The 27,633-nt window shown below is 39.9% G+C and overlaps 1 protein-coding gene across 6 annotated transcripts; it reads left to right on the top strand.

Moving 5' to 3' along the window:
• The first annotated feature begins 177 nt into the window (after positions 1-177).
• LOC143287665 (E3 ubiquitin-protein ligase MIB2-like) lies at positions 178-26,263 on the top strand. Of its 6 annotated transcripts, none has more exons than XM_076595832.1 (19): positions 178-266; positions 2,211-2,448; positions 4,138-4,309; positions 6,032-6,138; positions 6,637-6,831; positions 7,572-7,708; positions 9,597-9,707; positions 11,149-11,247; positions 11,874-12,045; positions 12,741-12,883; positions 13,392-13,540; positions 13,968-14,124; positions 14,671-14,825; positions 16,118-16,241; positions 19,491-19,700; positions 20,345-20,380; positions 22,059-22,234; positions 24,101-24,276; positions 25,087-26,263. In XM_076595832.1, the coding sequence occupies exons 2-19, from the start codon at positions 2,226-2,228 to the stop codon at positions 25,287-25,289; spliced, it is 2,745 nt and encodes a 914-aa protein (XP_076451947.1). In that variant the 5' UTR covers positions 178-266; positions 2,211-2,225; the 3' UTR covers positions 25,290-26,263. The 6 variants fall into 6 exon arrangements, with proteins under 6 accessions (XP_076451947.1, XP_076451946.1, XP_076451945.1 ...); XM_076595831.1 differs by having other exon boundaries at positions 11,871-12,045; XM_076595830.1 differs by having other exon boundaries at positions 11,143-11,247.
• Positions 26,264-27,633: the final 1,370 nt, after the last annotated feature.

Here is a 27,633-nt window from a genome sequence, read left to right as displayed (position 1 = left end):
ACAGCCATCAACAAACACCTGAACTGTCATTTCAATGTAAAAAATTTTCATCATGATGTTACATAGTAAATTCATAGTCCAAAAATAATCATTTAATAGAAAAATGACGCCTTTTTGGTATCATTCAATATTTTTATATTCTGAAAACTAATGGCCAATCACTCGCCTTGTTATGTACTTTCCGCACCTTCTGTTGTCAGAAAGAGGTCCAAAAATTTTATATCCTGGGTGGTGTTTATCGGAAATAAAACACAAATTGTCTGCAGGTATTGTGTACATTAGTCTTACTTAGATTTAATATCTTTTTCTGATTTTTGTTGTATGTCTTTAAAGCTTCTGGAAAGATGTGCTTTGCCTCCGGGTGTACATTCTGCTCTATTTCTTCTCGGACGGGCATCCGAAGTTTGTTGCCAAAGTGAAAACGTCATTTGTATGGTTTGATGCAGAGGATGAAAGTCATAGTGACGGGTCAGATAGGATGAACTGTGGGATCCTGTCACTACTTGTTTTGTGTGAATAATACATACGCAGTTGATTCCTTCTCGCTACACTTCTCCGATGTAAAGTTTATTGGGATAATAAGTATCATAGCTTCTGTCAGATGCTCTCCGGATGGTGTTTTTTTTTCTTCCTCCAGATGCAGATGGAACACGTCCAAGTTTAGTCAGTATGCTTTCTGTGTGGTGTCAAGTACCTAGTCGTAAGATTTTTAACACGATGTGTCATTGGTCACTTTACATTAAAGTTTATTGAGTTGATATGTGACTCAAAATGTTAATCCTTCAGTTACACTTACAACTATGAAAACTGTATATTTCCTGTTACAGTATTTTTGGGAACACTTTTAAAAACCATGGCATATTCATGTATTAAGTTTGCGGTACATACATGAAGTCAGTCACATAAATATTGATCCTAAGAAAAGATAATAATCTATTTCTTCAGAAGTAACCATGTTATTTTGTAATGGTTCTTCTTTTCTTTTCTTTTTTTTTTTTCTTTTTTTTTAAAGTAATCTGTGTAATGATATGTGATCATCATTTGTTTTCTGGGGTTGTTTTTGTTTGTTTGTTTGTTTATCATGAGGCTTTAACCAGATCTGCATATTTGTCACAAAGCTGTAAGTTGTAAGCATAACAAAGCCTGATTCTGGCAGTTCCTGCTGACATAAACTGATAAAGTGGAGTCAGTCCACATATGGATTTATTCTCAGTGCCATTTGTTGTGACTGTTACCTTGGTGAAGATCACTGCTTGTCGTCTACTTGCTTCCTGTTGGTTTGTCTCCCATGTCACATGCACTGTTTACACCAACTGATCAGTGATTTACACCACAATGATAAAGAACTGATATGAAGTCCCCCCCCCCTCCCCCCACCCTCATGATTAGATTAACTTTTAAGAGGCAAAAAGAGGGGACATTCTTTTTCTGGATGAACCAACACTGTTTTGTTGTTGTTTTCTGTTGTTTTTGTTTCCGTTTTGTTTTTTGTTGTTGCTGTTGTGTTTTTGTTTTGTTTTGTTACACAGCGCACAATGTTTTTTGTTTATCAATATTATGCATTGATGAGTAACTCAGATTTGTAAGTCTTCTATGACAGTATGCAGTACATCCACTGGATGGTCCAGTTATTGACACAGATTTATTTTTTAAATTATTTATGCTTATTATTCTGAAGATTTATGCCAGTCAGTGCTGTGTTGTCTGGCAAATACCTTTAATTCTAAATCTGATTCTTTACTTTGGTTAAGATTGTTTATATTTTGGATTTTGATTTATATTCTTTCCATGAAACAGCATAGTAGGAGTCAGTAGACATGACAGAAACAGCTGTCAAATAATGTTTGATTTTAACATTGTGAGTTTGAATTAGAATTAGTTTTGTATACTCCTAACACAGTGAGTTTTACTTGAATACTCTCAACACAGTGTAGATTTTTATTACTTAAAAAAAAATGACATTGTTAAATAGGGTAAATCAAAGAGATCCATGATAACCTTTGATTGAATCCCATTTTAGCTGAATTAACTTTTTAAGTTGAAATGGTGCTGATGGGATATAATTGTAAACAAAATACCAACAGCAGTCTGAAGATGAATGGTAAGATTATAATTTACACAAAATGACTGTCAGAATACAAATACTCAGTTTGTAACTCCAGAATCTGCTAATCTAAAAACTACTTTTTTTTTCCCATTGCTTGTTGCAGCCTCACTGTTAAGTGATGGAAGTGGGGTTGCGGGTGGTACGAGGTCCAGACTGGAAGTGGGGCAATCAGGATGGTGGTGAAGGTTACGTGGGCACGGTAGTTGAAGTTGGACGACCTGGCAGTCAGACATCACCAGACAAGACTGTGGTCGTTCACTGGGATTCTGGAGCGCGTACAAACTACCGTGTGGGCTATCAGGGAGCATATGATCTTCGCATTTATGATAATGCACCAGTTGGTAAGTTTTACACTGTGTATAGTGAGGGCATGCATGTATGTGCATAAATTTGTTGCATGAACTGTAATTAGTGTAAAATACTTCCATGCAACACTTCACCCCCCACTCCACACACACCCTGATATATTTGTACATTATACATAGTATCACTCACTCTGTCTCACAAACATGAGGACTTACACAATTTTTTTAAATTTTTTTTAAAATATTCACCAGATTAGAGCCAGTCATGCTGTAAGCTTAAATGATTTATTGATTGCACACTCCAGCTTTGTCAAGTAAAAACCATAAAACCTGAATTATAAGCCATAGCATTTACCCTCAACTTTGATCTCTTGTTAAAACAACGATTGCAGCTTGTATGTGGATTTCTCCAATTCAGAATCAGTGCAAAGCAGCATTCTCAAATCTGTCTATATCTCAAGTCTATATAATCTTAATGTTTTTGATGTAAATTTTCACACAATGAAACATTCAGTTCTGCATTGCTTTTGCCCACACACATCCATCAGGCAGAAAATGCAACGAAATTCTTACAATGCAGCATTGAAATTGAAGACTATCGACCTGGCCATTGAAAGGGGGAACCAAGCTGCTGCACTTGAACTTGGGGTGAATTAATATATATCTATGATTTGACATTGGAGGAAGCAGCATGGAGCAAGGTAAAATAATCCATGATTGTCAATGGATTTCACAAAGCTAGATTCATGTGTGTAGCAGAAATTAGCTGGAGTAAGTTCCACCCATCATGACCCAGATTCATCCGTGTCTTCAAAAAAGAGGTTGAAGGCAACCAGTCAACAATGCAAACATGGCAGAGGAAGCTGTGCACCTGTTGTATTCTGACACTGACACTGAAGTGAAGACCAGGCTTTCGGTGGCTTCAGTGGAAATATATGAGAAATAAATGTGACTACCAGTAGATTTTGTTGGCTGAGTTTTATTGCATCCATAATTCTTCTTCTTCTTTTTTTTCTTTTTTTTTTTTTAATAAAAAAAAAAAAAATTAAGGGTTTTGGGGTTTGTTTTTGTGTGTGTGTGTTGTGTGCAACATCTGCCGGTTTTGAATCACTGTGGCTGAGTCAGTGAGTGTGTGAATTGCTCATTTTTTAAAAGTTTACAGGATGCAGCTAATACAGTTCAATAGACCATATAAAGTAAATATTTCAGAACAGCAATTGCAAGTAGTTGTACTGTTTTGTTTTTTGTGTATGATATTACAATTGTTGTTCGATTTTGCTGTACTGCTGGTCTATGTTCTCACAGAACATCCAAGGTCAGAAGCAGAGGCACAAGGGACATAAACATTAAGATTGTGCTGATTACAGTAGTATGTTTAAATACACAGAATAGAAGAATTGAACTTGATGAAGTCTGAAGAAAGGTTAAAAGATTGCAAGTGCTCAAGTCACCAAGAAATCTGCAGGTGAATACTTTCTTTCTTGTCGTCCCCCCACACCCCTTTTTTCTTTTTTTTTTCCTCTCCTTTTTTTCAAATAAAAAATGTCAGAATACTTTCAGAGTCAGATTCAGAGGACGTTTTCATGGTTTGAAAATATTCTTTGTGGATCATGATACATGGCTTGTTATGGAAACATCCTGCTGAATGTGTAATGCTAATTTACATGTGCATGAAATAATGAATGAAGGGTATTCTTACAGAATGGGTGGTTTCATTGTGTGCAGGGGTGCGCCACACCAACATTATCTGTGATGCCTGCCAGAAGCAAGGGGTACAGGGCATGCGCTGGAAATGTTCCCGCTGTCACGACTTCGACCTTTGCTCCGTCTGCTATATGGCTGACAAACATGACATGAACCACCCTTTCTACAGATTTGATTCACCCTCCTCTAAAGGGTAAGAGAGACCGACCAGAAAATACAAACGTCAATAGTGTGACAATGGTGGTTATGTTAATAAAGTATACTTTGGGTTGGACCATTCTACTTGATGTTTCTACAGAATGTTTAGCTGTATTTTGTGGATACCAATGGTTGTTGTTCATTCTGAAATGGTTTTTGTATTTCATGTTATAGAAAAGTAAAAGAAAATGTTTTTTTTAGAAAATGTGTGTTAGTGACTATACATGATGGAGTGATAGCCTAGAGGTAACACATCTACCAAGGAAGCGAGAGAATCTGAGCTCATTAGTTAAAATCAGGCACAGTCGCCAGTATTTTCTCCCCCTGCACGAGACCTTGAGTGGTGGTCTGGACACTAGTCATTCGGATGAGACAATAACTGAGGTCCCATGTGCAGCATGCACTTAACGCACATGAAAGAACCCACGGCATCAGTAGGGTTGTCTCTGGCAATATTCTGTAGAAAAATCCACTTCAACTGGAAAACAAATAAAAAAATTTTTTAAATGCATGCAGGAAAAAATACCAAAAAAAATGGGTGGCACTCTCAGTTTAGTGATGCGCTCTCCCTGGGCCGAGCAGCCCAAATTTCACACAGTGAAATCTGTTGCAACAAAAATTAGTTATACAATACAATACTTCCTGTTCTTAATTAACTCCATCATACAGAGATAATTGCATTTCAGGAGTCGAAAAAGTAAGACAAACACTCTTACAATCACAAAAATTGAAATAATGCTCAAAAGCATGTAAAATTATATTTTTACTTGAAGGAAATTGAACGGAGAATATATTTCAGTGTTGACAGTATGAGATAAATCCTAACCAGGGGAAGATAACTAAGAAATTTTTTTTCAATTGCACAATATATTTGGGGTAAAAGAGGTCAAAAATTAAGTCTGTGTATTTTATAGGTGGAAATGATACTAAAATATTTGCAAATGTATTAAATTTAAGCACTAGAACCAAGAACAATTACATTATTTTCCCCCACTATCAAGTTGTTCTAGAAATAAACACTATAAAGATTCCCACACAGCCCCACGCACACCCTCCCATACACATGCTTACAAACTCTGTTGTACAAAAGCTCACAGTAAACACTATTTCAGCTAGAATCTTATATCTGCAGTCTTTTGTTGTAAATGAAAATTCAAAAATGAAGGCATCAATATTGGGGGGGTTTCTACGCCAACATCCAATACGACCTTAACCCCTACTTATCCATGTACTTTGTAATGTGCATTATAATTATCATCAGGTTAACCAGAATCACTTCAGTTGATCAGCAACATTACTTTTGTTTTCTATGGTGATTTCTAGTTGCTATTTTTGATGTGCAACCATTCCAAGTTCTAGTCCCCTCTTCTGTACTGTTTGTCACGGCACCCATGTTACACACTTAACAACTTTTCACTTCACAAAACACACACCAAAAAGACAATAAAAATCAAGCCCATACTTGGAGAGATATCACTTGAAACACGCTACAAGGCAGTCGTCATTTGCAAAGAAATAAAGATACTCATGTGACCAGCTGGAATATTGATAATGCAGTCACACCTAAACGGTGGATATATCCATGGTTTGGTGTTAAAGGCTTGAACTTGCAAACATATGGCTGTTTTGTCTGTTATGTAATTTACGATGAGAAAACTTTTATGAATTAATTCGTATACTTTTTCTGCTGTTTTATTGTGGATTTTGTGTCTTTCAGGGTGAAACTGTCCAAGCGGTCAACAAGTAGTAAATTACAGGCCTTTGGAATTTTTGCTGGTGCTCAAGTCATTAGAGGCCCTGACTGGGACTGGGCTAATCAGGATGGTAAGTCTTGGTAACTTGTTCCCACCACTAGGTTCTTACCTTTTCTTCCCTGTCTCTTTTTTTCTTTTTCTTTTAATTCATTCTTGTTTTCCCTCCTGTGGAAGGTGTCAGATGTTAATTGTGCAAGATACAGGAAAGCTTGGGTCAGTTGTGCTTTGAATTAAATGCTTTTTTGGTGTGTGTGTTTTTGTTTGTTTTTTGTTTTATTTTTTCATATTTACTGGACAAGTATTTGTATTGGCTTATTGCTCAGGGATCAGTTATACAGCAGCCTGAAGGATTTTGATGATTACAATAGCATTTTTAAGATGCTGTATTCGTTCTGTTGCTCACTTTATTAAGGTCTTAGCTGCCATTTGCTTAACTCAATGGACAAAAACACTGCTTTGTCAAGTTCTTGAAAAAGCATGAAGCATTGAAATGTACTTTGTCGGGAGCACTGATCAGCATCTCAGAGGTAACACCTCTGCATGCTGGAATTTGTCTTACAATACACAGGTGGCGAAGGAAAGATCGGGAAAGTGTCTGACATCAGAGGCTGGGACTCTGAGTCAGGTCGAAGCGTAGCGCACGTCACTTGGACATCGGGGTCTACCAACGTGTATCGGGTTGGACACAAAGGCAAAGTGGACCTCAAGTACATCACCCCAAGCGCAGGTGGCAACTACTACAGGGATCATTTACCCACCTTAGGTAATGTCAGCATAAATAGTAGTTGTTGTTGTTGTTTTATGGATTCATATTGGAATATGCAACTTTCTTTCAATTTTTATTTAATTATTCAAGTACATGTTTATTATCTTTTTATAGATAAACCAGAAGTTTACTGTAAAAAAGAGGGAACCATAGTTCTTGACAGTTTCAGTAAGCATTAAATTTCATCCCCAGGCTGTATGGGATCCACAATTCAAATCCCAGCTGTAGCTGATGAACTGGGGGTAGAGATTTCCTGTTTTCCCTGTCAGACAAATAAAGTGAAAGTAAAGTGGTTCAGTGGCAAGTAACAAACAGTTAGATAAGAAAATTGCCCAGGGGGCAGATTTAAATTCCATTCAAATTTCAGTCTGTGCCCCTTCATGTAATCTGTTTATATTTGTTGATGAGGATTATCTTACGTTTTGAGTATTGGTTTATATTATAAGCACAGTGTTTTACTTGATGTAAACAAGAACAACAGTGGATACTAAACATCAATTTCTTTCCCCACCAAAGTTAAAATGAATGCATTTGACAAGCACATATATACATGGGCGTGCGTGCACACACATGCATGGAGATACACACATATATATACACATACACAAACGAGCGCACGCGTGTTTACACACCCACACACACACACACACACACACACATGCATGCATGCATGCAGAAAGACATGTACACACCAAAAAATGTGGACAGAAATAAAGTTAGAGGGAACTGGTTGACAGGTGAAGCGGTGGAGCCTGCCAACCCAATTACCCACTGCCCATTCAAAGTGGGGGACAAGGTGCGCTGTGACCTGGAGACAGAGGTTCTCAAACAAATGCAGGAAGGGCATGGGGGCTGGAATCAGCGCATGTCAGAAGTGAGTGAAAAATTTACATGCGATTCTGTGTGCCTGTATGGTCATGTGGGGAGTAGGATGGGACTTCTCCATGCTTGTGTGGTGAGTAGGATAGGACATCTACATGCGTGTGTGAAGGGTAGGATGGGACATCTATATATGCTGGTGAGGAGGGTAAGATGAAACATCTGTGTGCTGGTGTGGAGGGTAGGATGGGACATCTGTGTGCTGGTGTAGAGGGTAAGACGGAACATCTGTGTGCTGGTGTGGAGGGTAGGATGGAACATCTGTGTGCTGGTGTGGAGGGTAGGATGGAACATCTGTGTGCTGGTGTGGAGGGTAGGATGGGACATCTGTGTGCTGGTGTAGAGGGTAAGACGGAACATCTGTGTGCTGGTGTGGAGGGTAGGATGGGACATCTATGTGTTGGTATGGAGGGTAGGATGGGGCATCTGTGTGCTGGTGTAGAGGGTAGGATGGGACATCTGTGTGTTGGCGTGGAGGGTAGGGTGGGACATCTATATATGCTGGTGTGGAGGGTAGGACGGAACATCTGTGTTCTGGTGTGGGGTTAAAACAGAACATCTATGTGCTGGTGTGGAGGGTAGGATGGGACATCATCTGTGTGCTGGTGTGGAGGATAGGATGGGACATCTATGTGTTGGTGTGGAGGGTAGGATGGGACATCTGGGTTCTGGTGTGGAGGGTAGGATGAGACAACTACATGCTTGTATGTATACGTGGGTGTTGGTGTGGAGTGGCTTCAAGTGTTGGTGATGTACAAATCATGTCAACAGTGTCTGTGTATTAACCTGTTTTGGGTGTCTGTGTGTGTGTGTCCTTGATAAACTGAACATTGGGATTTCCTCAACAACTGCAAGTAGTAGAGAAATTAAACAAGGCAGGTTGTTTGATATTGACAACACCTTTCTCGCCGTCACCGTTATGAAGCACATAGGCTGAATTCTTACATGTTAGATTAACTTTTCAGCAATTATTTTAATGCTTAAAAATATTGAAATATTATCAAAATCAGTCAAATATTTTCTCAAAAAATATGCATATTGCCTTTTACACTGGACATACATGGAGGGATTTTTATCAACCAATATTGTACTTGTAGTTTTCAAAACTGATCCTATCAAGATCACATCAGATTGTCTTTACTCTTAGTATTCAGCATTTACTCATACCATGTATGATGTAAAAATGTAGTAATGTAAAAACTTTAAAAAAGCAGTACTGAAACTTGCAGTCTCTTTCTGCATAAAATTTATAACATTAATGTATCAATTTTTTACACTTATTTTCTTTCTTTCTCTGTTCATGGGCTACAACTCCTATGTTTACATGAATATGGATTCATGTTTCCATAACCCACCAAACACTGGCATGGCATCTTTGATATGTGTATTTATCTTCAGTATGTACATGCTTGAAGGGGGTTTGTAGCTCTGCACATGAGCTGACCTGGGAGATCTCAAGAAACGATTTAGTTGTTACATCCATCATGACACTAATGACCAAGTAAGTGACAAGAGGGCATGAAATTTTATGACTATTGTAACAGTGGGTCGTATATCTCCTACCTCCCTATTCCGTCCCTCAAAGTTGAGTTGTCAGACCTCAGTCTTATGAAAAATTATGACAGCTGTAATTGTGAGCAACCTCCGAGTCATCCTTTGTTAAACAATTGTATATGTATGTAATTACAAAGCATACAGCATTGATTTGCTTGTTTTCTTACTTTGTTGTTTTTCTCTTTTGTTTTTACACTCTTTTTCCACTGCTTGTACATGTTCTGTTTGTGGATATTTGCATGTGTACTCGCACATCTCTGAAGTTCATATGTTGGAGCAGACACAAGGTAAAGAATGACCTCATGAAATAAAGTTGTCATGTGTTTCAGTACATTGGCAAGGTGGGCAAAGTGCATCGTATCACTGACAGGGGGGACGTCAGGGTTCAGTACGATGGTTGTGCTAACCGCTGGACTTTTCATGCAGATGCTTTGAGAAAGGTATAACCCATAGATTGTGCGGTGACACTCAAACTCTGAAACAGACATTTGTTACCATTGTGTTTGACTTTTTAAAATTATTAATTGGTTAATGTTAACTTAAGCACCAATAGTATTTATACCCGTATCCAAAAATTAGAATGAAAGTATAATTTCAGTTTCTGTGTAAGTTTTTCCTCGTAATTTTTTTCTCATGTAGAGAGCTGTAGTATAAGGTTGTAACGTTGAAAATGATCTCTTTAGTATGTTGGAATCAGCCTGTCAGTTAAATGGGTGGTTTTGGCAGTGTACAGATTTCTAGCAAAAGGTACATTGGAAGAAAAAAAAAAGAAGAAATATCTGCTTGCATTATTTGGATATGAAAAGATGAGTGGTTAAAGTTGAAAGGAGTGTTAATACTTGAATGCCCTGCAACATACAGGTTAGAACAAGAATCATGCCCATCTCATTCAGGGAGAGATAAATTACGATGTTGAGCTAACAAATAGGAATAGTATCAGCCAGCATCACTGGATGTTATGCATTTTCTCTCCAAGTAGATTACCAATTACTGCCATTAGTCATTCAGATGAGACGATAAACCAAGGTCCCATGTGCAGTATGCACTTAGCGCACGTAAAAGAACCCACGGCAACAAAAGGGTTGTTTGTGGCAATATTTTGTAGAAAAATCCACTGCGATAGGAAAAACAAACAAAACTGCACGCAGGAAAAAGTACCAAAAAAAATGGGTGGCGCTGTAATGTTGCGACGCGCTCTCCCTGGGGAGAGCAGCCCGAATTTCACACAGAAAATTTTGTTGTGATAAAAGAAATACAAATTCCTGACCCAGTTCAGCTTACGACAATTTCTGCTGTAAAGTTATACAAAACAACATGTTTTGAATGAACAAAATATTGGAAAATGTATAGATGATGGAATGTTATGTGACTTCACAATTTCTCAAGGCACATCCACTTGGGTCTTTTTATGTAGGGTAAGCTGAAGGGGGAGGGGCTGTGGGAGGGGAGGGGGTGGGGGTTCAGAGAGACTAATTACATCTGCCAGCAAAAGAAGAATATGAGCTCTATGTCACCAGAAAGAGAGACATCAGACCTTAGAACCTGCAGGTTTGTACAGTGGTGTGTCAAATCAGAAGTAATGAATGCAGCAGCCAGTTAGAAAGTTTGGTGTTCTTTTGTTTTTTTGATGTTTAACTATTGTTGGGTGTAACTCAGCTCGACTCGACTCAACTTCATTAATTGTCATGAAATCCTTAAGGATTAATAGACACAACAAAAGAACAAAGGGAACAAAGAAAGAAACGGTCATCTAAGACGCGTGCAATGAAATACATAGTTGGCGAGTGTTTTCTGACAGCCATTGCAATTGAATAGGTCACTTGGTATCAGGATATTGTCTTGTATCTTTCTAATGATCAAGTGTGTGTGTGTGAGGTCCAGATGTTTGCTGAGGGGGAGACAGTGAAGGTGCTAGAAGATGAACACAGAGTGAAGGAGCTGCAGAAAAATCATGGGGAATGGACGGACCTCATGAAGCAGGTTGGTGTGCTGGTTGTGTGCTTTTAGTTTTGTTGTTGTTTTTCTAAACTTGAATAAACAATACAGGCAGTTTTGTCGTCGTTGTTGCTTTCTCAGTTGCACAGACGTTTAATTGTCTTAACTTTCAGAATGTGAGATCCCTATTTCTATGTCAGCATAGCAGATTTTCATTATCTTTTCATCTAATTGTACAGTGTTACTATGACACCATTTTGGTTGATTTGAGTGTTCATTCATTTATATTTGTCCAGAAAGCAAGTGGAGTGGTAATGTGTGATTTATTTCTGTTGGGATATTTTATCTTTTTATTTTCCACATTCTTGGTAGTACATGGAGAAAAGATATTTTCTTGCTGAGTTTTCTGGAATAAGGACTTTTCTTGTTGATTTTCCAAAGAAAAGACATTTTTCTATCTATTTATTTGGAGGGTGTTTCTCGAAAACAAACATTCTGTTGTTGATTTTCATTGAGCAAGGGCATTTTGTTTCATAATTGTTCGCACTTTTGTTTATAGCAGTTTTGTTGATTTTCCTCATACATGTTATGAATTGTTTGCGCTTGTGTTGATACCAGTGGCTGCTTGTGACATCTAGACTGTTAGCTTGTTGCATTGTATGTGCCAGCAGACCCTAGGGCGGGTGGGCAAGGTGCTAAAGGTGTATGGAGATGGAGACCTGCGGGTGCAGATAGACGGGCAGGTGTGGACGTTCAACCCGGCGTGCTGTCAGCCAGACTTCACCAGCGTCCCACACAATCCCGACAACACCCTGGGTGGTCACCATGCCCGCGAACGTCTACGTGAGTTGTTGCCACTGTTGTTTACTCTTGTATGTTTTGGGTATCACGTTTGTTTGTATCCATGTGAATATTTTGGTCTTCAGAGCCTCTGCCTCTCTCTTTCCAGTAGTGTTTTCATCATTTGTGCTGATGTGAAAGTATCTGGCGTTGTCCATTGATAGGAGTTCAGTCAGTTATCTGAGGTACAACATTCTGGTGGTGAATTGCTAAGGCTATTTTCAAGAACTTGGAAGAATGACAAACCAGTAGGCCCAGATAACATACCACCAGAAGCACTAAAGGCAGACATCAACTGAGATGGAGCAGGAGAAAATGTTGGAACAAGAAAAAGTGCGTGAAGAATTTAAAAAGGGATTCCTTGTAAAAGTGGTTACCAGAGATTGGAGATTTCTCATCCTACAGAACCTTCATTATGAGACAGGCCAGCTGACCTTTCGTCTACGGAAGACAATAAATCAGATGTACATTTCTGCACCCAATAATAATAGTAATAATAGTTATAATAATTGATACTTAAATAACACTCTGTCCAGAAAACGTCTGCAGGCGTTTTACAGAACACATGATTTTGCAAATAGCAAATACATCACATTACTCAGGACAGGTGTCCAGCAGTATGTTTTTTTTAGGAATGTGCGAGTGAAAGACAGTAGAGCAGTAGCATTGTGCTGATGAGGCCCTGACTGTGTCCACAGCGGAACTGACGTCCCTGCTGGCACAGCTGGATGAACTGCGCACCTCCCAGGGGGTGGAGACGGGGCCTGACCGTCTGGTGAGGGAGGCTGCTCAGGGCCACCTGGAGACCGTCAGAGACATCCTCACCAAGTTCCCTGACAAGGTGCACTCCTGCCCCTTGTTCTTTGGTTGTACTGCTAGCTTCACGTCTGTGTCTCTTGTGTGACATTATTCTTGGCTTGACGTCTTGTGTGAAGTTATTTTTGGCTTAATGCTGTGTCTCTTGTGTGAGCAAATCAAATATTAGTACAACACCTGATGCAGAAAATTATCATCTGGATTGGTTTGGAGTGCAGTGGAACTTGATGTATTTCTTATTTGTTTGTTATGTTCTTTTCTTTTTCATGGTTTATCTGGATCTACCTTTTTAGTTTAGCTAGCAGATTGTAACAAGTGTCAGTCATGGAAGGGATGGGGGGTGTGCCCGATCAGTTTTTACATGTGTGTGTTAATTTGTTTCAGTAAAATAATGTGTACATTTGTGTGTGAAGCATTCAGTTCATAGATCATATATTCCCCTTTTTTCGGCACTATGTTTGCATGTTTTCACATTTCATGCAGCAGTGTCAGAGTATTATGTGTTCATGCAGTGAGTGCTCGGTGCTGTGCAGGTGGACCAGAAGAGTTCTGGCAAGACAGCCCTGCAGGTGGCCTGTCACCAAGGTCACCGGGAAATCGTCAGCCTTCTGCTGGCTGCAGATGCCTGTCTAGAAACACAGGACGAGGATGGAGACACTGCCCTCCACTACTCCGCATTTGGGTCAGTCACCTGCTGTTGTCTCACTTCATCGCATCTACATTTTTCATCAGGCGTACATTCTCTGCTACATATGTCTGCACGCTTGAGTGTACATATACTAGCTAGTCAATGAACAAAATGTGTGTAATTATGTGACATTTAAAAAATCTATTGTAGATCTTTATACTTTAATATTTCAGTGAGTGGACAAACAATACCCTTCCCCTTGGTTGTTTTTTTTGAGGGGGGAGGTTTTCATGAAGCAGTATTGGGCAGAATCATTATCAAGATTTTGGCCTCTCCCTGACTTGCTCCCCTGTGATCATTTATAAGTAATATTTGTTTGGGGGAGCTTTAAACATTGACCCCATTTTTCGCCCACATGTTTTTTACAAAAAAAGAATCGTGACATCTGATCTGTGATATCTGATGTGTGATGTATGTACAGAGACCAGCCGGAGGTGTTAAAACTGCTGCTTTCCAAGGGAGCGAAGATCAACGCACTGAACAAAGGGGAGTGCAGCACTCTGCACGTGGCTGTCAACAAGCAGCATTTGGACTGTGTCCGCGCTCTGCTCAACCATGGCTGTGATGTCAACATACAGGTCTGTCCTGTCATCTTTCTTTTTGTCCCTCCACTCTCCCTTACGGCTGTGTCAGGAAATGTCAGGTGTGCAGTATTGGTTCAAAGCTTCTGTTTGATGTAAAAAAAAAATTAAAAAAAACTCATGTGATCCCAGGTTACTGAAAGTGTGATGCCAGAAAACAGAGGTCATGTGCCAGTCAGCTGATTTGTAAAAAGCTCTCACTGGGCAGGCCTGCAGAGAAAACAAGAAGCATGTGGCATGAGCAGAAGTTATATGTCAGTGGCGAGGGCACACCAGAATTTTGAAGCCTTGTTGGTTGTGTGTGTGTGTGTGCTTGTTTTGTCTTGTTTGTATTGAACAGAAAGCATTACCAGTTTTCATTGAATGGCTTTTGTGATGATTTTCTCTGCCTCAAACTTATGCTCCTGTTTTTGTCTGTGTGTTTTTTCATCTGTGCCTGATGTAAACACCTGCCATTTATTAGATGAGATGTAAACACTTGCCATGTATTAGATGAAAATATCAGCAATGCTTTCAACCACTTCATGGTTGAACTGTTTGCAGGATGCCTATGGGGACACCGCTCTGCATGATGCCATTGGCAAGGAGAAACGTGAGATCATTGACAGACTAGTCAACTACCCAGGCATTGACTTCACCATCCAGAACAAGCGTGGCTTCAACGTCCTTCATCATGCAGCACTGAAAGGCAATGTCTTGTGAGTGTCACACTTTTCGTTTTTGTGTCACGATCAGACAGCATCTTTTTGAGTCTGTCATAACTAGTTCAACATGTGCTTCACATCATTTTATGTGTGCATGGCCATGAGGTGGTTTGTCACTTCGCCAGGACTCTTTCCCCTTCCCAGTCTTCATAAACCTCAATGATACAGCCCCATGTGGTTGGATGGACTGTTAGCAACAATGTCAAATGGTGAACCATACAGGTGTTAACATTCTCTATTTCAGTCCAGAGTCTGTAGCCCTACATTGGTGAGACATGGTGTTCATATTTATTGCATGTAGTTTTACTTTGGAAAGACATGTTTGTCATTTGGTGGGTTATCTGGGCTACTGTTCTGAAAGCCATGTATTGTGTCCTTTGATGTTGTCCAGTGCAAGGAATGTTTCTCTTTTTCATCAAAAGCTCAGCTCCGTCAGGTGGTGTGTGGATCAACAAAACTTCAGATGCCATTTCTGTTACTGTCTTGGGTGCGGTTTTTTTTTCTTTAAATCCGTCCTTGCTTTTAAGTCAGAACATGCCAGTTCAGAAGAGACTGCTATGTGGCATATGCTGGTATTATTAACATTCTGGTTACAGGAAGAAGATACAGGAGAGCCATGATTTCTGTTCATAATCTGAGAAAATAAAAAACAACTGCTAGTCTTAATGCCAGAAAATGGTTCAGGGGGGCAAAGGGGGGGTTACCTACTTCCAGGAGGTTATTGGCCGTAGCTACTTTCGTTTTCTCCGCATAGGCGGATAGTAGTTTGCACAGGACTGGAATGTCAGACTCCTGCCGGAGTCTGCACTAGTGGGTCACAGTAAGTATGTTATTTAAACGTAATTTTAGGAAGAAAATTTCCTATTATTCTACAGTGTTTCTTTTTATGCGAAAAAAAAACAACTAAAACATAAAAAGCAGGGCGCACTTTTTTTTTCCTTTTTTTTAATCCTGAATTCTTGTTTCACATGCTTAAGTACAAACTACTTTCTTCAGTCCGTGTTTGTTACCCTCTCTACTCTGTTATCATAGATAATATATTTTTATTGACTTTATATTTTGTGTTGGTAAATATCATGACTATATCTGATTCTATGAAACTGTTTCCTTTTAAGTAGAAAACTGTGTAAAAACGTAGTATTTGATGAAGAGTGAATGATAAACATAAATTATATGTAACTGATTCCTTTTCAGTGAAAATGTAGTATTAGATAAAAGTCGGTGATGAACGTGTTGTTTTGACCGTCACTTAGTGTATGGTGAGCATGTAGCTTTGACTGTTGCAGTGCCACGGAGCGTATTCTCCACAAATGCCGTCAGATAGTGGATCGGAAGAAAGACGATGGGTTCTCTGCCCTTCACCTGGCTGCTCTGAACGGTCACAAGGATGTTGCAGGTGTTTTGTTACGGGTGGGTGTTCAGATTTGCCATTCATAACTATTTCTCTGGATGAGCAGGCTGTAGTTTTCCTCCATTCAGCACTGCAAGAACACTGTAGTCTGTAGCGTTTCAGGTTTGTTAAAAATGTGTGGTGTGTTGTCCGGATATTGGTACAAGACTGTGTTCATACAAAACTTTGATCTAAAATAGTATCTCTGACTTTCCTTTGGTCAAAGGAAATCAGTGATTGTAAAATCATCAAAAACATATGGATGTTAGTCTTCTGGATTTCTGGATTGGACAATTTTTATTTTTATCTGCCTCCACATCAGTAAGATTACCTTTGTGTTGTTTCAAGATTATTACTGGAGTAGTGAAAATCCTGTTGGCAGACTGTTTCTTTAATCATGTTTGGCAGACTGTTTCTTTAAGTCGCAATGCTGAGACAATATGACATTCAGTTTATTGTTGTCTGCATTGAAAAGAAATGGAAAAAAATTTTGACTGACAGTTCTAACTTCTGTTGACTTTTTGTTTTTGTATTTTTGTTTTGTTGTTGTTGTTTAGTCCTAACTACTGTTGACTTTTTGTTTTTGTATTTTTGTTTTGTTGTTGTTTAGTCCTAACTACTGTTGACTTTTTGTTTTTGTATTTTTGTTTTGTATTTGTGGCCTCAGTTGCATGCAGGTCATGGAGCACCAGAATGTGCTGGTTTTTTGTTGTTGTTGTTGTTGTTTTTTTTGTGTGTGTGTGTGCTTTCACGTGCCTTCTTCATTGGCCAGAAAAACCCCAAGAACCTTTTTTTCCTTCTGTTTTCTTTCGGTTTTAGTTGTTGTTGTTTTTTTGTAACATGTCACTTTTCTACTGTTGACTGTTTATTACATGCCAGTATTAAAAAGAGAATACTGAATTGAGTTACTGAATATCTCCTCCCTCCCATCTTGACTCCAAATCTGTTTCTGTTGGAAACATTCATCAAGGGACAGCTACTTTTGTTGTGAAGTTTTAAGCGATAAACTTATGAAAAAAGTGGTAGTAGGTTAAAAGTTTAATAGGCCTGAACTTATAAGTTGTTTGGACATTACACACTGAAATGCTTGTTCCTTGTGTGTATCTTAATCTCAGTGCTACGTTTACCTTTGTTTTCCATGTAACAATGGCTGATTTTATTTGGGCACAGAATTGATCATCCTGTGTATGTAACTGAAACAACTACTGTAAAGTTTGGTCTATTGAGCGCACTGGTATATAAGCCGCACCCACTAAATTTTGGAAAAAATTGAACTTTATACATACATAAGCCGCACCAGCTTATAAGCCGCACTTATTTCCGGTACCGGAACACATACTGATACTACTGAAAAGCTGGCGATACTGTAGGTTATGAAATAAACACAAGCAGGAACAACACAAAGAAAAGCAAGCGAAAATACTGCTAGTGCCACAAAAAATAATAAATAAACACAACGAAAATAAGATCCATAATTTAGGGATAGTCACATTTATTCAACGTCATCCTGCTCACTGAATCCACTAAAATCTTCGTCTTCAGTGTCCAAGTTGAAGAGAACCAGCACAGCTTCATCCGCCATCTTGTCACTGACTTCAGCCTCAGCTTTCACTTTATGAACATGAAGGTGGAGGTCGCTGCTGGTTCGTCGCTTGCACTGTCGTCTGCAAGGTCGATCGCCTTCAATTTGAAGGCTGCATCATAGGCATAACGTCGCATTTTCGGCATGATGAGGGTGTCCGCTTGAGCAGAGTAGAACTGAATGCTGATCTGAAGGCTTTAATGTGTGCGGATTTGATTTATAAAACGTGAACAGTTAGCACACTATCCTGAAGCTCTTCCAAAAATTCATGGACAGAAATCATGATTTTGGTGAGTTGAAGGGCAGCTAAGAATAGACGAGAACATGACACTCCCGGGATCGTTAAAATCCGCAAATAAGCCGCATCATTGTTTAAGCCGCAGAGGTTGAAGCTGGGGTAAAAAGTCGCGGCTTACAGACCAAACTTTACGGTAATTTTTTGCTATCTTTGTTTTCAATTTAACAATACCTGATTTTACCTGGGTCCAGAATTCATCATCCCATGTGTGTAACTTAACTATGCAACATTAACTGGTAATTTTTTGGTTTTTTTGTTTTTTTTGTTTGTTTTTTTGCTGTCTTTGTTTTCCATTCAACGACTGATTTCAGTTGGGTACAGAATTGATCATTCTGTGTATGTAACTTTAAGCCTTTCTCTTCTGGGATATATCCATGCTTTAGGAGTAGCTGCATTATCAGCAGAACAGCTGGTCACACAAGCATGTTTACTTCCTTGCAAATGGCGACTGCTTTGATGCATGATGGTCGGGGCCATTCTGGAAGTGGGTGTTGAAAAAATCCATTATATTAGCTTGAAACCTTATTTCCTGGTTTTCATTAACTATGAAGCCTCTGCATTCCATCTCGCTCACTATGATCAGCTTCGGATCCACTCTGTTTACGCATACCCAGATTCAAACACTCGACTGTTAGCTGCCTTTCTTTTTCTGTCTCTGGTCCTTGCAATTGGAATGAACTTCCACTTTCGCTTCGTCAAGTCTCCACACTCAGCTCTTTCAAGTCTGGCCTTAAAACCCACCTCTTCCCAAAATAACCTCCCTTCCCTGCCTCTTCCTTGTCTTCAGTTTCTCCAGTTATAGAGTTATGCATGCGTGTGAATGACTGGTGCGAAAGCACTTTGATTTATTCTCTGCACAAGATTCAGCGCAAAATAAATAACATTATTATTATTTTTTTAAACCCTCCAGATGAAAGCTTCAAGTAGAAATATTGTTTAGCATGAACTTTTGTGTTTTAGTATTGTGTGATAGTTATGGGAGGGTGTGTGTGTGTGTGAGTATTTGTGTGTACTGTTTATGTTTAGAGCAGCATGATAGTGGAGGAAACAAAATACTTGCACATGGTTGTTGTGTCTAATATAGTTGCAGATATTTTTGCACCATTTCCACCCATAAAATACACAAACATGAATTTTCTTCTTCTTCTTCTTCTTCTTCTTCTTCTTCCCAAAAAACATTTTGTGTATTTTTTCTAAACTTAGTTTTCTTCCTCTCAATGAGAGGGGTGGTAGAGATTGGTGATTTTTAAAAAACTTTTTTTTTTTAATTACAAATAGTTGTGGGAGTCAAGTTTAAATATGCAACAGAAGCTGGAGGTTTTTTTTTGGGGGGGGGGGGGGGGTCTTTGTCCTCCATGTAACGATGACTGATTTCTACCTTGTTAACAGAACCGAGCGGAGGTGGACATCCGCAACAACCGTGAGCAGACGCCACTGCTGCTGGCAGTATCACAGGGCCACTCCTCACTGATTGAACTGCTGGTGAACAACAGCGCCGACATCAACGTGTACGACGAGGATGGAGACACCTGCCTTCACCTGGCCCTCATGAGGCAGACGGTGGCCACCGAGAAAGACTCCTCCCCCATGCTGGATTCGGTAGGCTGGCTTCCTTCCTTCCTCTGTCTTTGGGGGTTGTTTGGCCCTGGGAATGGCTGAGTTAGATTTGAGTTACGTGCTTGGCTTGTGTGTGTAAACAGGTTGAAACTGGCTAGGCTGGTTAAGCTGATCACATCCACACCTTCCGAGGGAAGGGTCGTATGCTGCAGGTGGATAGCAGTGTTATGCCCCTTAGGATAGGTGCTTCAGTTTTCATTGGTCTGTTTCTGTCTATGGGCCACATGATGCTGTTCCCAAACCAGAAAAGGGATTAGTAGTTCCAATGGGAACGTATTCAACAGAAACATGACAGTAAAATTAAACCTCTTCAGTGCGTGCAACATTCTGGCTTTTGTTGCCAGTTTGCCAAGTGATATTTGGTGATGGGGAAATGTTTAATAAAACACCATATCTCCAAAACTAATGCAGTAAAGTATGCATAAGCCATACATTTCTGAAAAGAAAATGAGCCATCAATTTCTGATAGTTTAAAGATCATTTAACGCACTGGTTACAAGTGAAGGAACTATAAATGTGAGATGAACAAAGTTCTCATAATTTCTGAATAGATGTTATAAATTCAGCTGCCACATCTCCCTGTGCACCCACTCACTTCATGCTTTCTTCTCAATGATATCAAACAGGTTAACAGAGAAACGATTGGCACACAGTGCAGAGAAGTAAGTAGTGGTCATACCTCGCCTCCATACAGTAGCTGATTTCCTTGTTTAATGAGATTGTGCTTTGCTAAAACCACACCAGCCCAGTGTTTCATGTTTTGCACAAATTTGTTCCATGCTTTTATCACTCCCTCCTTCTGCCCTGAATAAGTGGACGGTTTGTCTTTGAGTTTGACTCTTAGTCAGCCACAGCTATACTTTGCCTTCTGCTCTTCTCCCTCTCTGTCTCTCTCTCTCTCCTTTGCTTGCAACTTCCAGCTTTACTGCCACACCCAGTCTCCAATGTCTCTGCGAATCGTCACTCTCACTGTCGGCGAGCCATCTGATAAGATTTTACAACACCCAGCAGATAATTCATCACTATCAATGACTTGTAAAGTTTCAGCAGTATCTTTTCTCGCAAAATCTAAAAATTCTTTTGCAATACATAACTGTTTTAAGTCACTTGGGTCAGGATGTGGCTTGTCGTCTGCAATTCTGAAAGCATCTTTTGAATTTCTGAAAGGGGTTTTACAAATAACAACCTAGAATGACTTAACTTTCCTATTAGTACCTACATGAACACAGACATTTTAAGAAACGGGGAAAGTTCGTGAGGTGACTTGTACATAGATATATACATCATTGGCAAACTTTCCTGTTGGTCTGTTGGAACACAGCAACTAAAAAACTAGAAATGAGAAAATTCATGAGGTGTTCTTCGCACTTGAGTTTAAAAGCTCTACCCACACTTGTCTCTGCATGTATATTTTTCTCTCAGTCTTACTCCCCAATCTACCATGCTCCCCATTTTTCTTGCTTTATTCTTGCTTTTTTGTTTTTCCCTCTCCTGCTTTTTCCATCTCTGTTCCCCATTTATCAAGATATTCTTTATCTGTTAATTTGTTTTTGACTAATATGAATTCTTTTATTGATTTGAGGAGTTGTTGTCTTATAATTTTAAGATGATAAGTGAACTAACCAACCACCCAACCATGTGTAAACATTTGAGTTTGTGTATTGAATCTGTTAGTCCATTTGTGTATATGTGCAGTAAACTGTCATGTTTCCTTTTTCTTTGGAAATATTTTCTTTGGAAATCTGATGTCTGAACACCAACTTTGGCATGGCTGTATATATGGAAATAAGATCTTTCCACAGATAACAAAAATGACAGTGCACAGCTGGGAAGGGCACAGGAAGCAATAAATGTTTTTGAAACATTTGACTAATTTTTATATTTGAGGATAATTATATGTCTTGTGTATTTCTTTTCTTTTCTTTTTCTGTTTTGATAAATGTGAAATGTTACTTTCACTTGCAAGAGTTCTTTCAAGCATTTCAGTTTATGTTGTATACATGCGGTAGGTTTATAATAATAATGTGTAATACGCCATTCAAGTCATTGTTATTTCAAAGAATGTAGTGAGAGGTCAGTAACCAGTGTTGTCAGAAGGGAAATTGCTGTGGAGGAAAAGAATGCAGGTTGTAGAAAGATGATTATCCTTACAGTATGCATCTCAAGGATTCCTGTTCTTCAAAATTTAAGTGAAGTTATTCCTCTTTAGTTTTGGCTTCGTCTTGGCTTGCTGCTTATGGTTTTTTTCTGCGATGTTATTTGAATATATCTGGAACAGTTACATTTCCTTTTCTTCCTAGAATTAAAATAAAGAAAAAGAAAATGATGTTTGTTTTTCAGATTCGAGCTCAGCTGGGAATGGGGGAAGACGAGGCCCAGACAGGAGCGGCCATAGCCTGCTACCTTGCCCAGCAGGGAGCCAGTCTGACCACGCCCAACAAGCAGGGCAAGACTCCTCTAGAGCTCATCACTGATGTGCGCACTGTGGAGGTCCTCAAGCAGTATGCTGCAGCCTTGTGAGTCTTTTTCTGCAGAGAGAGATATATATATACACCATCTTTAATACCAAAATCAGCATTGACTTAAAGTTGTGTGCCTTGTCAATGCAGAGAGTTACCACTCTTTATTGTTAATTAGTCCTGCACTCTGCTGGCCTCATTCTTTAATTTCTTTTTCTGCAGCTTTTGTCCCTCTTGTGCAGTTCAGGGGTTGGTATGTGGGTGGTGGTTTTAGCTGTAGTGGATAATCCACACTATGAATGCTGTGTGTACTTCCATGATTTGACAAGACTGATTGTGTGAAGAGCAACATGTTAACAGGAAGGTAGGATGTTGATTTTACCTGCAAAGATTTTGTTCAGAAGTACACAGAAAGAAGTCTTTTTCTGTTAATTGTTCAATTAAAATATCTTGTGCTCATAGCATTGCATCTTTAATGATAATCCTCTTCATACCCTGTGGCACACAGGACCACCACCAGAGGTCTCCACTGCTGCCTGTCTTGCGCTGTCTAAGCTAGCTTCCCCCCATTCCATTCCATTCATTCTCCTGCCCAGGATGGGCGTAGAGGGGACATGAGGGACGATTCCGTAGTCAGACGACGCCATCCGGTTCTGTCTTCTGCCTGTCGTATCAGCGTAGCGCTATCCATATTGGTCCATTCCTTGATGTTGTCCATCCAGCATTTGGCTTGCCTCCCTCTTCGCCTACCACCCTCTAGCGTTCCCTGTAGAACTGTCTTTTGCAGTGAATTGTGGCGTGTCACATGCCCGAACCATGACAGCTTCCTCCTTTTGACCACTGCTAAGAGTGGTTCCAGTGGACCCGCTAGCATGGTTATTTTGGCTCTTGACAAAGTCATTGGTCTTTCTGTCCTTCCATGAGATTCCAAGCAATCGTCTGAAGCATTTTGTCTCAAACGTCTGGACTTTCCTAGTAGTCTCTGCTGTTAAAGTCCAACTTTCACATCCATACAGCAGTATGGATAGCACCAGGGATCGGTACAGTTTGATCTTTGTTGGAAAGCTGATCTCTCTGCTCTTCCAAATCTTGCTGAGCTTAGCCATTGCTGATGTTGCGATCGCTATCCTAATCTTTATTTCAGTTGTTGAGCGACCGTCGTTTGTGAGGGTGGAGCCGAGATATTTGAAAGCATCCACTTCTTCAAGTAGTTGTCCGTTCATGAAGATTTGAGCTTGGGTGTTGGTTGAGCTGTTTACCAACACTTTGCTTTTCTCGGTGCTCACTTCCATTCCATATGCACCTGCTCTTCCTTCTAGTCTCTTGGTGAGGTCTTGTAGTTCTTTGTTGCTGCCTCCTAGTAGATCTGTGTCATCTGCGAATCTCAAGTTGTTGATGATTCTTCCCCCAGGTGTAGCCATTCTCTTTCACTTCTTTCTCAGCTGCTCTGCACCATGTCTCCCTTGGCCGTGTCTCCCTTGGTCTTCCATGCGCATGTTTTCCTTCCAGTGCCCTGTGAAGGGCTACTCTTGGAAGTGCATGTTCAGGCTACAAGGGAGAGAAGAAAGGATTCTTCATACTGTAGCATTTCAGTTCTTTTTCCTTAATATTATGACTGTCATGATCTGAAAAATGACTCCACTTTGCTGAGCATAGCAACAGAAATGTAAGAGGAACCAGGAATCAGCTGATTGTGACAAAGTTGAACAACAGCATTTATCTGCAGGTTTTTATCTTTATCTCTTTTTTGTTTTGTTTTGTTTGTGTTCTTGCTGCATTTTTCATGTTGATGGTAGTTTGTGTGTGCATGCTTTGTGTGTTTTGTAGGGTTTTTTTTTTTTTTGTTTTTGTTTTTTTAACTTGAATGCAGCCTGTGTCATAGGATGCCAATATGAGTTACATGTACAGACCTGGTGATTGCAGTGCTGCAACCCAGACCAAGCCAGATGAAGAGACAGGGACGTGTGAAGTGTGTTGTAACTTACCGGCCACAGTCACCTTTGACCCCTGCCAGCACTGCTTTGTCTGCGAGGACTGCTGTGTCAAGATGAAGAAGTGTCTTAAGTGCAAGGAGGTCATCACTGCCAAGAAGCGAAGAGGTGGGTACTGGATGATATGTTGACTTATGGCACCTTTTAACTCAAGGTGACTCTGTTCCTGCTCAAGCAAGATACATCTTGACCCCACCGGTGGTCATCAGCTTGAAGGGGAAAAAAAAAAGAAATGTTTTGAAAGTAACAACCATCACTGGAGGCAAGTTGTATTTTGTTTGTGTTATGACGTACAGTGGAATGTTGACCTTGCAGTAACATGTCTGCCTTTGAAGCGAGAGAATCTGAGAACTCAGGACGATTCCAACACTTGCCAGTATTTCCTCCCCTCCACTAGACCTTGACTGAAGGTCTGGACACTAGTCATTTAGATAATGCCATAAACTGGGGTCCTACATTTTGCATGCACTTAGCACACATAAAAGAATCTAAAGCAACAAAAGGGTAATCCTGGCAATATTTGGTTAAAAAAAAAAAAAAAAAAAAACATATACACTAGCAGGCAGATCAAAGTTTTTTTGTTTGTTTTATTTTGGGTTTTTTTTAAGTGGGGTGGAGGGGTGCTGAATTGTAATGACATGCTCCCCCTGGTGAGAGCACCCCAAAATTCACACAGAGAAATCTGCTGAAATAAAGAGAAACCAGTACAATACTAGTAGCTCATAGAATGAAGGGGAAGCAGTGGTTTGCTGTAATAGTGGGTACGTCTGTGTGAGACTGGGGATCAGAAGGCACACACATACACACATCTTTGCATGCCTATAACCATTCATTAAAACAACCCCATCAGGCACCCTACCAGTGTGTGTGTGTTTCTTTCAGCAGGCGAATCAAGCCTGCCCTTGTGTTGTGTTGCAGATGGCAGCCAGGTGGACACCATAGACTTAAAGCGGCGCCTGCAAGAGATGGAGGATTCACTGCTGTGCCCTGTGTGCATGGAGCGTAAGAAGGACTTGGTGTTCCGGTGTGGCCATGCTGTCTGCAAAACCTGTTCAGACAGCCTGCAGCTGTGCCCCATCTGCCGCAAAGCCATCACACTGCGAATCCCTCTCTACACATGAGACGAGTGATCCTGACACCGCTGGTGTGTGTGTGTGTACATGTATTTTGCTTGTAGAAATCTGTACAGTCCACTGTTACACCAAGAGAAGACTTGGTCCCCTACTGACACATGTGCCGGTGTCAACGCTGAAGGAGCATCCCAGTCTTGCTGCCTGCAAAAAGACAGTCTGTGCCCCACGAGCGTTCCTTCACATACCTGATCCACAGAAAGCTCAAGGGTGCACACAAGTGAAAGTTGACATCCCTTGCTTTATTCGCTTTCTGCATGGGAAGAAGAAAAAAAAAAAGACAACAAAAAGCATAGGGTGAAGAGTGCTTTGAATGAACTGGTTGTTTTTTGGGGTTTTTTTGGGTTGTTTTTTTTAACCTTGTACATTTGTTCCCCTCTCTGAACTACAAGATATGGACCGTTGTGTGGCACAAAGTGTGAGGGCGTGTGCCAGATGTTCGAATCACTGTGGCAGAGGTGCTGATGGCATTGATGGAGGCGAAGACATGGACATGTACAGCGCTGGGCCAGTGTGTCAGCACCACAGTGATTCTTTATATTTGATATGCTGACATTCTGTGAGTGGTCCTTTCAAAGGAAGCGAACTCTGCAAAAGGTGATAAATTTAACTTTTTTTATACATTGTTTTCTTGTGGCTTTTCATTGTTTGAATGAAATTGATGAAAACTTCTTTGGGCAAGCGTGATTGGGGTGAATGTATAGAATTATATATTCTGACTTTTCTCTTTACCTCCAATGCCCCCACCCTGCCTCCTTCCCCCTTTTTGTTCCCTCTATCACTATCATCACACATTTACCAATCAGGGATGCTGACACACACTTAGAACATGCACACAGAGGTGTACACATGCACGTTGCTGTAATATTTCCTCTTGTGTGAAGCATGCATGACAATCTCTACATTTATTAAAAATTAGCATCCACATAATACTTTCATGAGATTACTGTTTTGTTTGGGTTTTTTTTACATTTGTCACAAAAACACTGTACAATGGGAAGTGTAAACAATTTTAAACAGATTGTCACAGCGGTTTTGTTTCCCTGAAATAGCAAGCTTCTTCTTGTCTCCATTTTTACCATAATCAATATTCAGTGCAGCTTTTGTACCGGTGCTCTAAAAACTGCACTATTTTTTAACAGAAAGCTGAACCTTAATAGTAAATGTAAGCAAACAAAAATTAAAAACAGGACAACTAGAAATCAAAAGTTGGTGCACGATTATAAATTCATTTATTTTACCGCCTGAGTGAACAAAGCAAGGATTTGTGAACCCCTAAATAAGTTACACCCAGTTCAGCATTCATCCAATACCACTTCTGGTGCAAATGCATTTTCCAATCGTGTACAAAACACAAGTCTTTTAGGTTGATGAAGAGGAAAGTGGCAGATTTCATTGACTCTATTCTCAATAGCACCATCCCCTGCATGTACAACTCTTCATTTCCACGTTGGTTCTTGACATTCTAGGGAAAGTTTCATTCATCACGTGTTTGCCCTACAACTGATAACATGATAAGTGATGGAAACTTCAGTGACATGATAAGTGATGGAAACTTCAATGACATGATAAGTGATGGAAACTTCTGTTTCCAAAGGAAACAAGTTCCTCAAGATGTTGTGAGGCGACATTCTAGAACATCCTTTCCTTGAACTAGAACATCCATGCCTTTACCCACACCAGGGGACCACTGGACATAGCGGATCATTAGTGCAAGGTGTTGGAGATCTCCTGGGACCTTCACACACACAGCCTTCAGGACATCTGCTTCCAAGAAATGGATCCACCACCTTCAGCAGTCCCTGTCAGCTGCTTTCTGCATCAGTAATTTGATGGAAGGCATAAAAAAACAGGAAAGTATGAACACACTCACACAAACACAAACTACTGATCTCCTGCATTCTCATCTGTCAGCTCTTTTTCATTGTCTTTTCAGCCAGTTCAGCTAAGGAATAAAACTGAAAACACTGATGGTAATAATAGGAAATAGTTTCATTTCAAGAAGAGAACCGACACAAAATAGAAAAGAATAGTTCATCAAAATATGAATAAGCAACTCTGAAAGGAATTCAACTTCTCATTGGGTCCTCCATCAGATGAAGCAGTGTGACAGCAAGCAAATCAAGCAATGGCCATCACATCTTGGGAGGACTTGGGCTTGCTATTCTTTGTCCCTAACCGCAGAGAGCAAGTATACAAGATTTAAGAAAGGCTAGAATTTGCTCCCAAAGAAAGAACAGTTCCTTGCACAGAGGAGATATCCCACCTATGCTTCTGCCTGGGCATCAAATGGTAGTCCACCTTTCCTGCATGGGTTTACTATTTTTAGTTCATT

The sequence above is a fragment of the Babylonia areolata genome, chromosome 11, assembly GCF_041734735.1.
Source record: "Babylonia areolata isolate BAREFJ2019XMU chromosome 11, ASM4173473v1, whole genome shotgun sequence".
In the NCBI taxonomy this organism is placed as follows: Eukaryota; Metazoa; Mollusca; class Gastropoda; order Neogastropoda; family Buccinidae; genus Babylonia; species Babylonia areolata.
Note: the sequence above shows the minus strand (reverse complement) of the source record. Positions and strands in the feature narration are given on the sequence as shown.

Excerpts from the sequence above, each read along its gene's own strand:
- LOC143287665 (XM_076595829.1), top strand. The coding sequence starts at position 2,226 with ATGGAAGTGGGGTTGCGGGTGGTACGAGGTCCAGACTGGAAGTGGGGC. Across the intron at positions 13,541-13,967 it reads CTCCACTACTCCGCATTTGG|AGACCAGCCGGAGGTGTTAA; the intron begins GTCAGTCACCTG and ends ATGTATGTACAG. Across the intron at positions 16,242-19,490 it reads TTGCAGGTGTTTTGTTACGG|AACCGAGCGGAGGTGGACAT; the intron begins GTGGGTGTTCAG and ends CCTTGTTAACAG.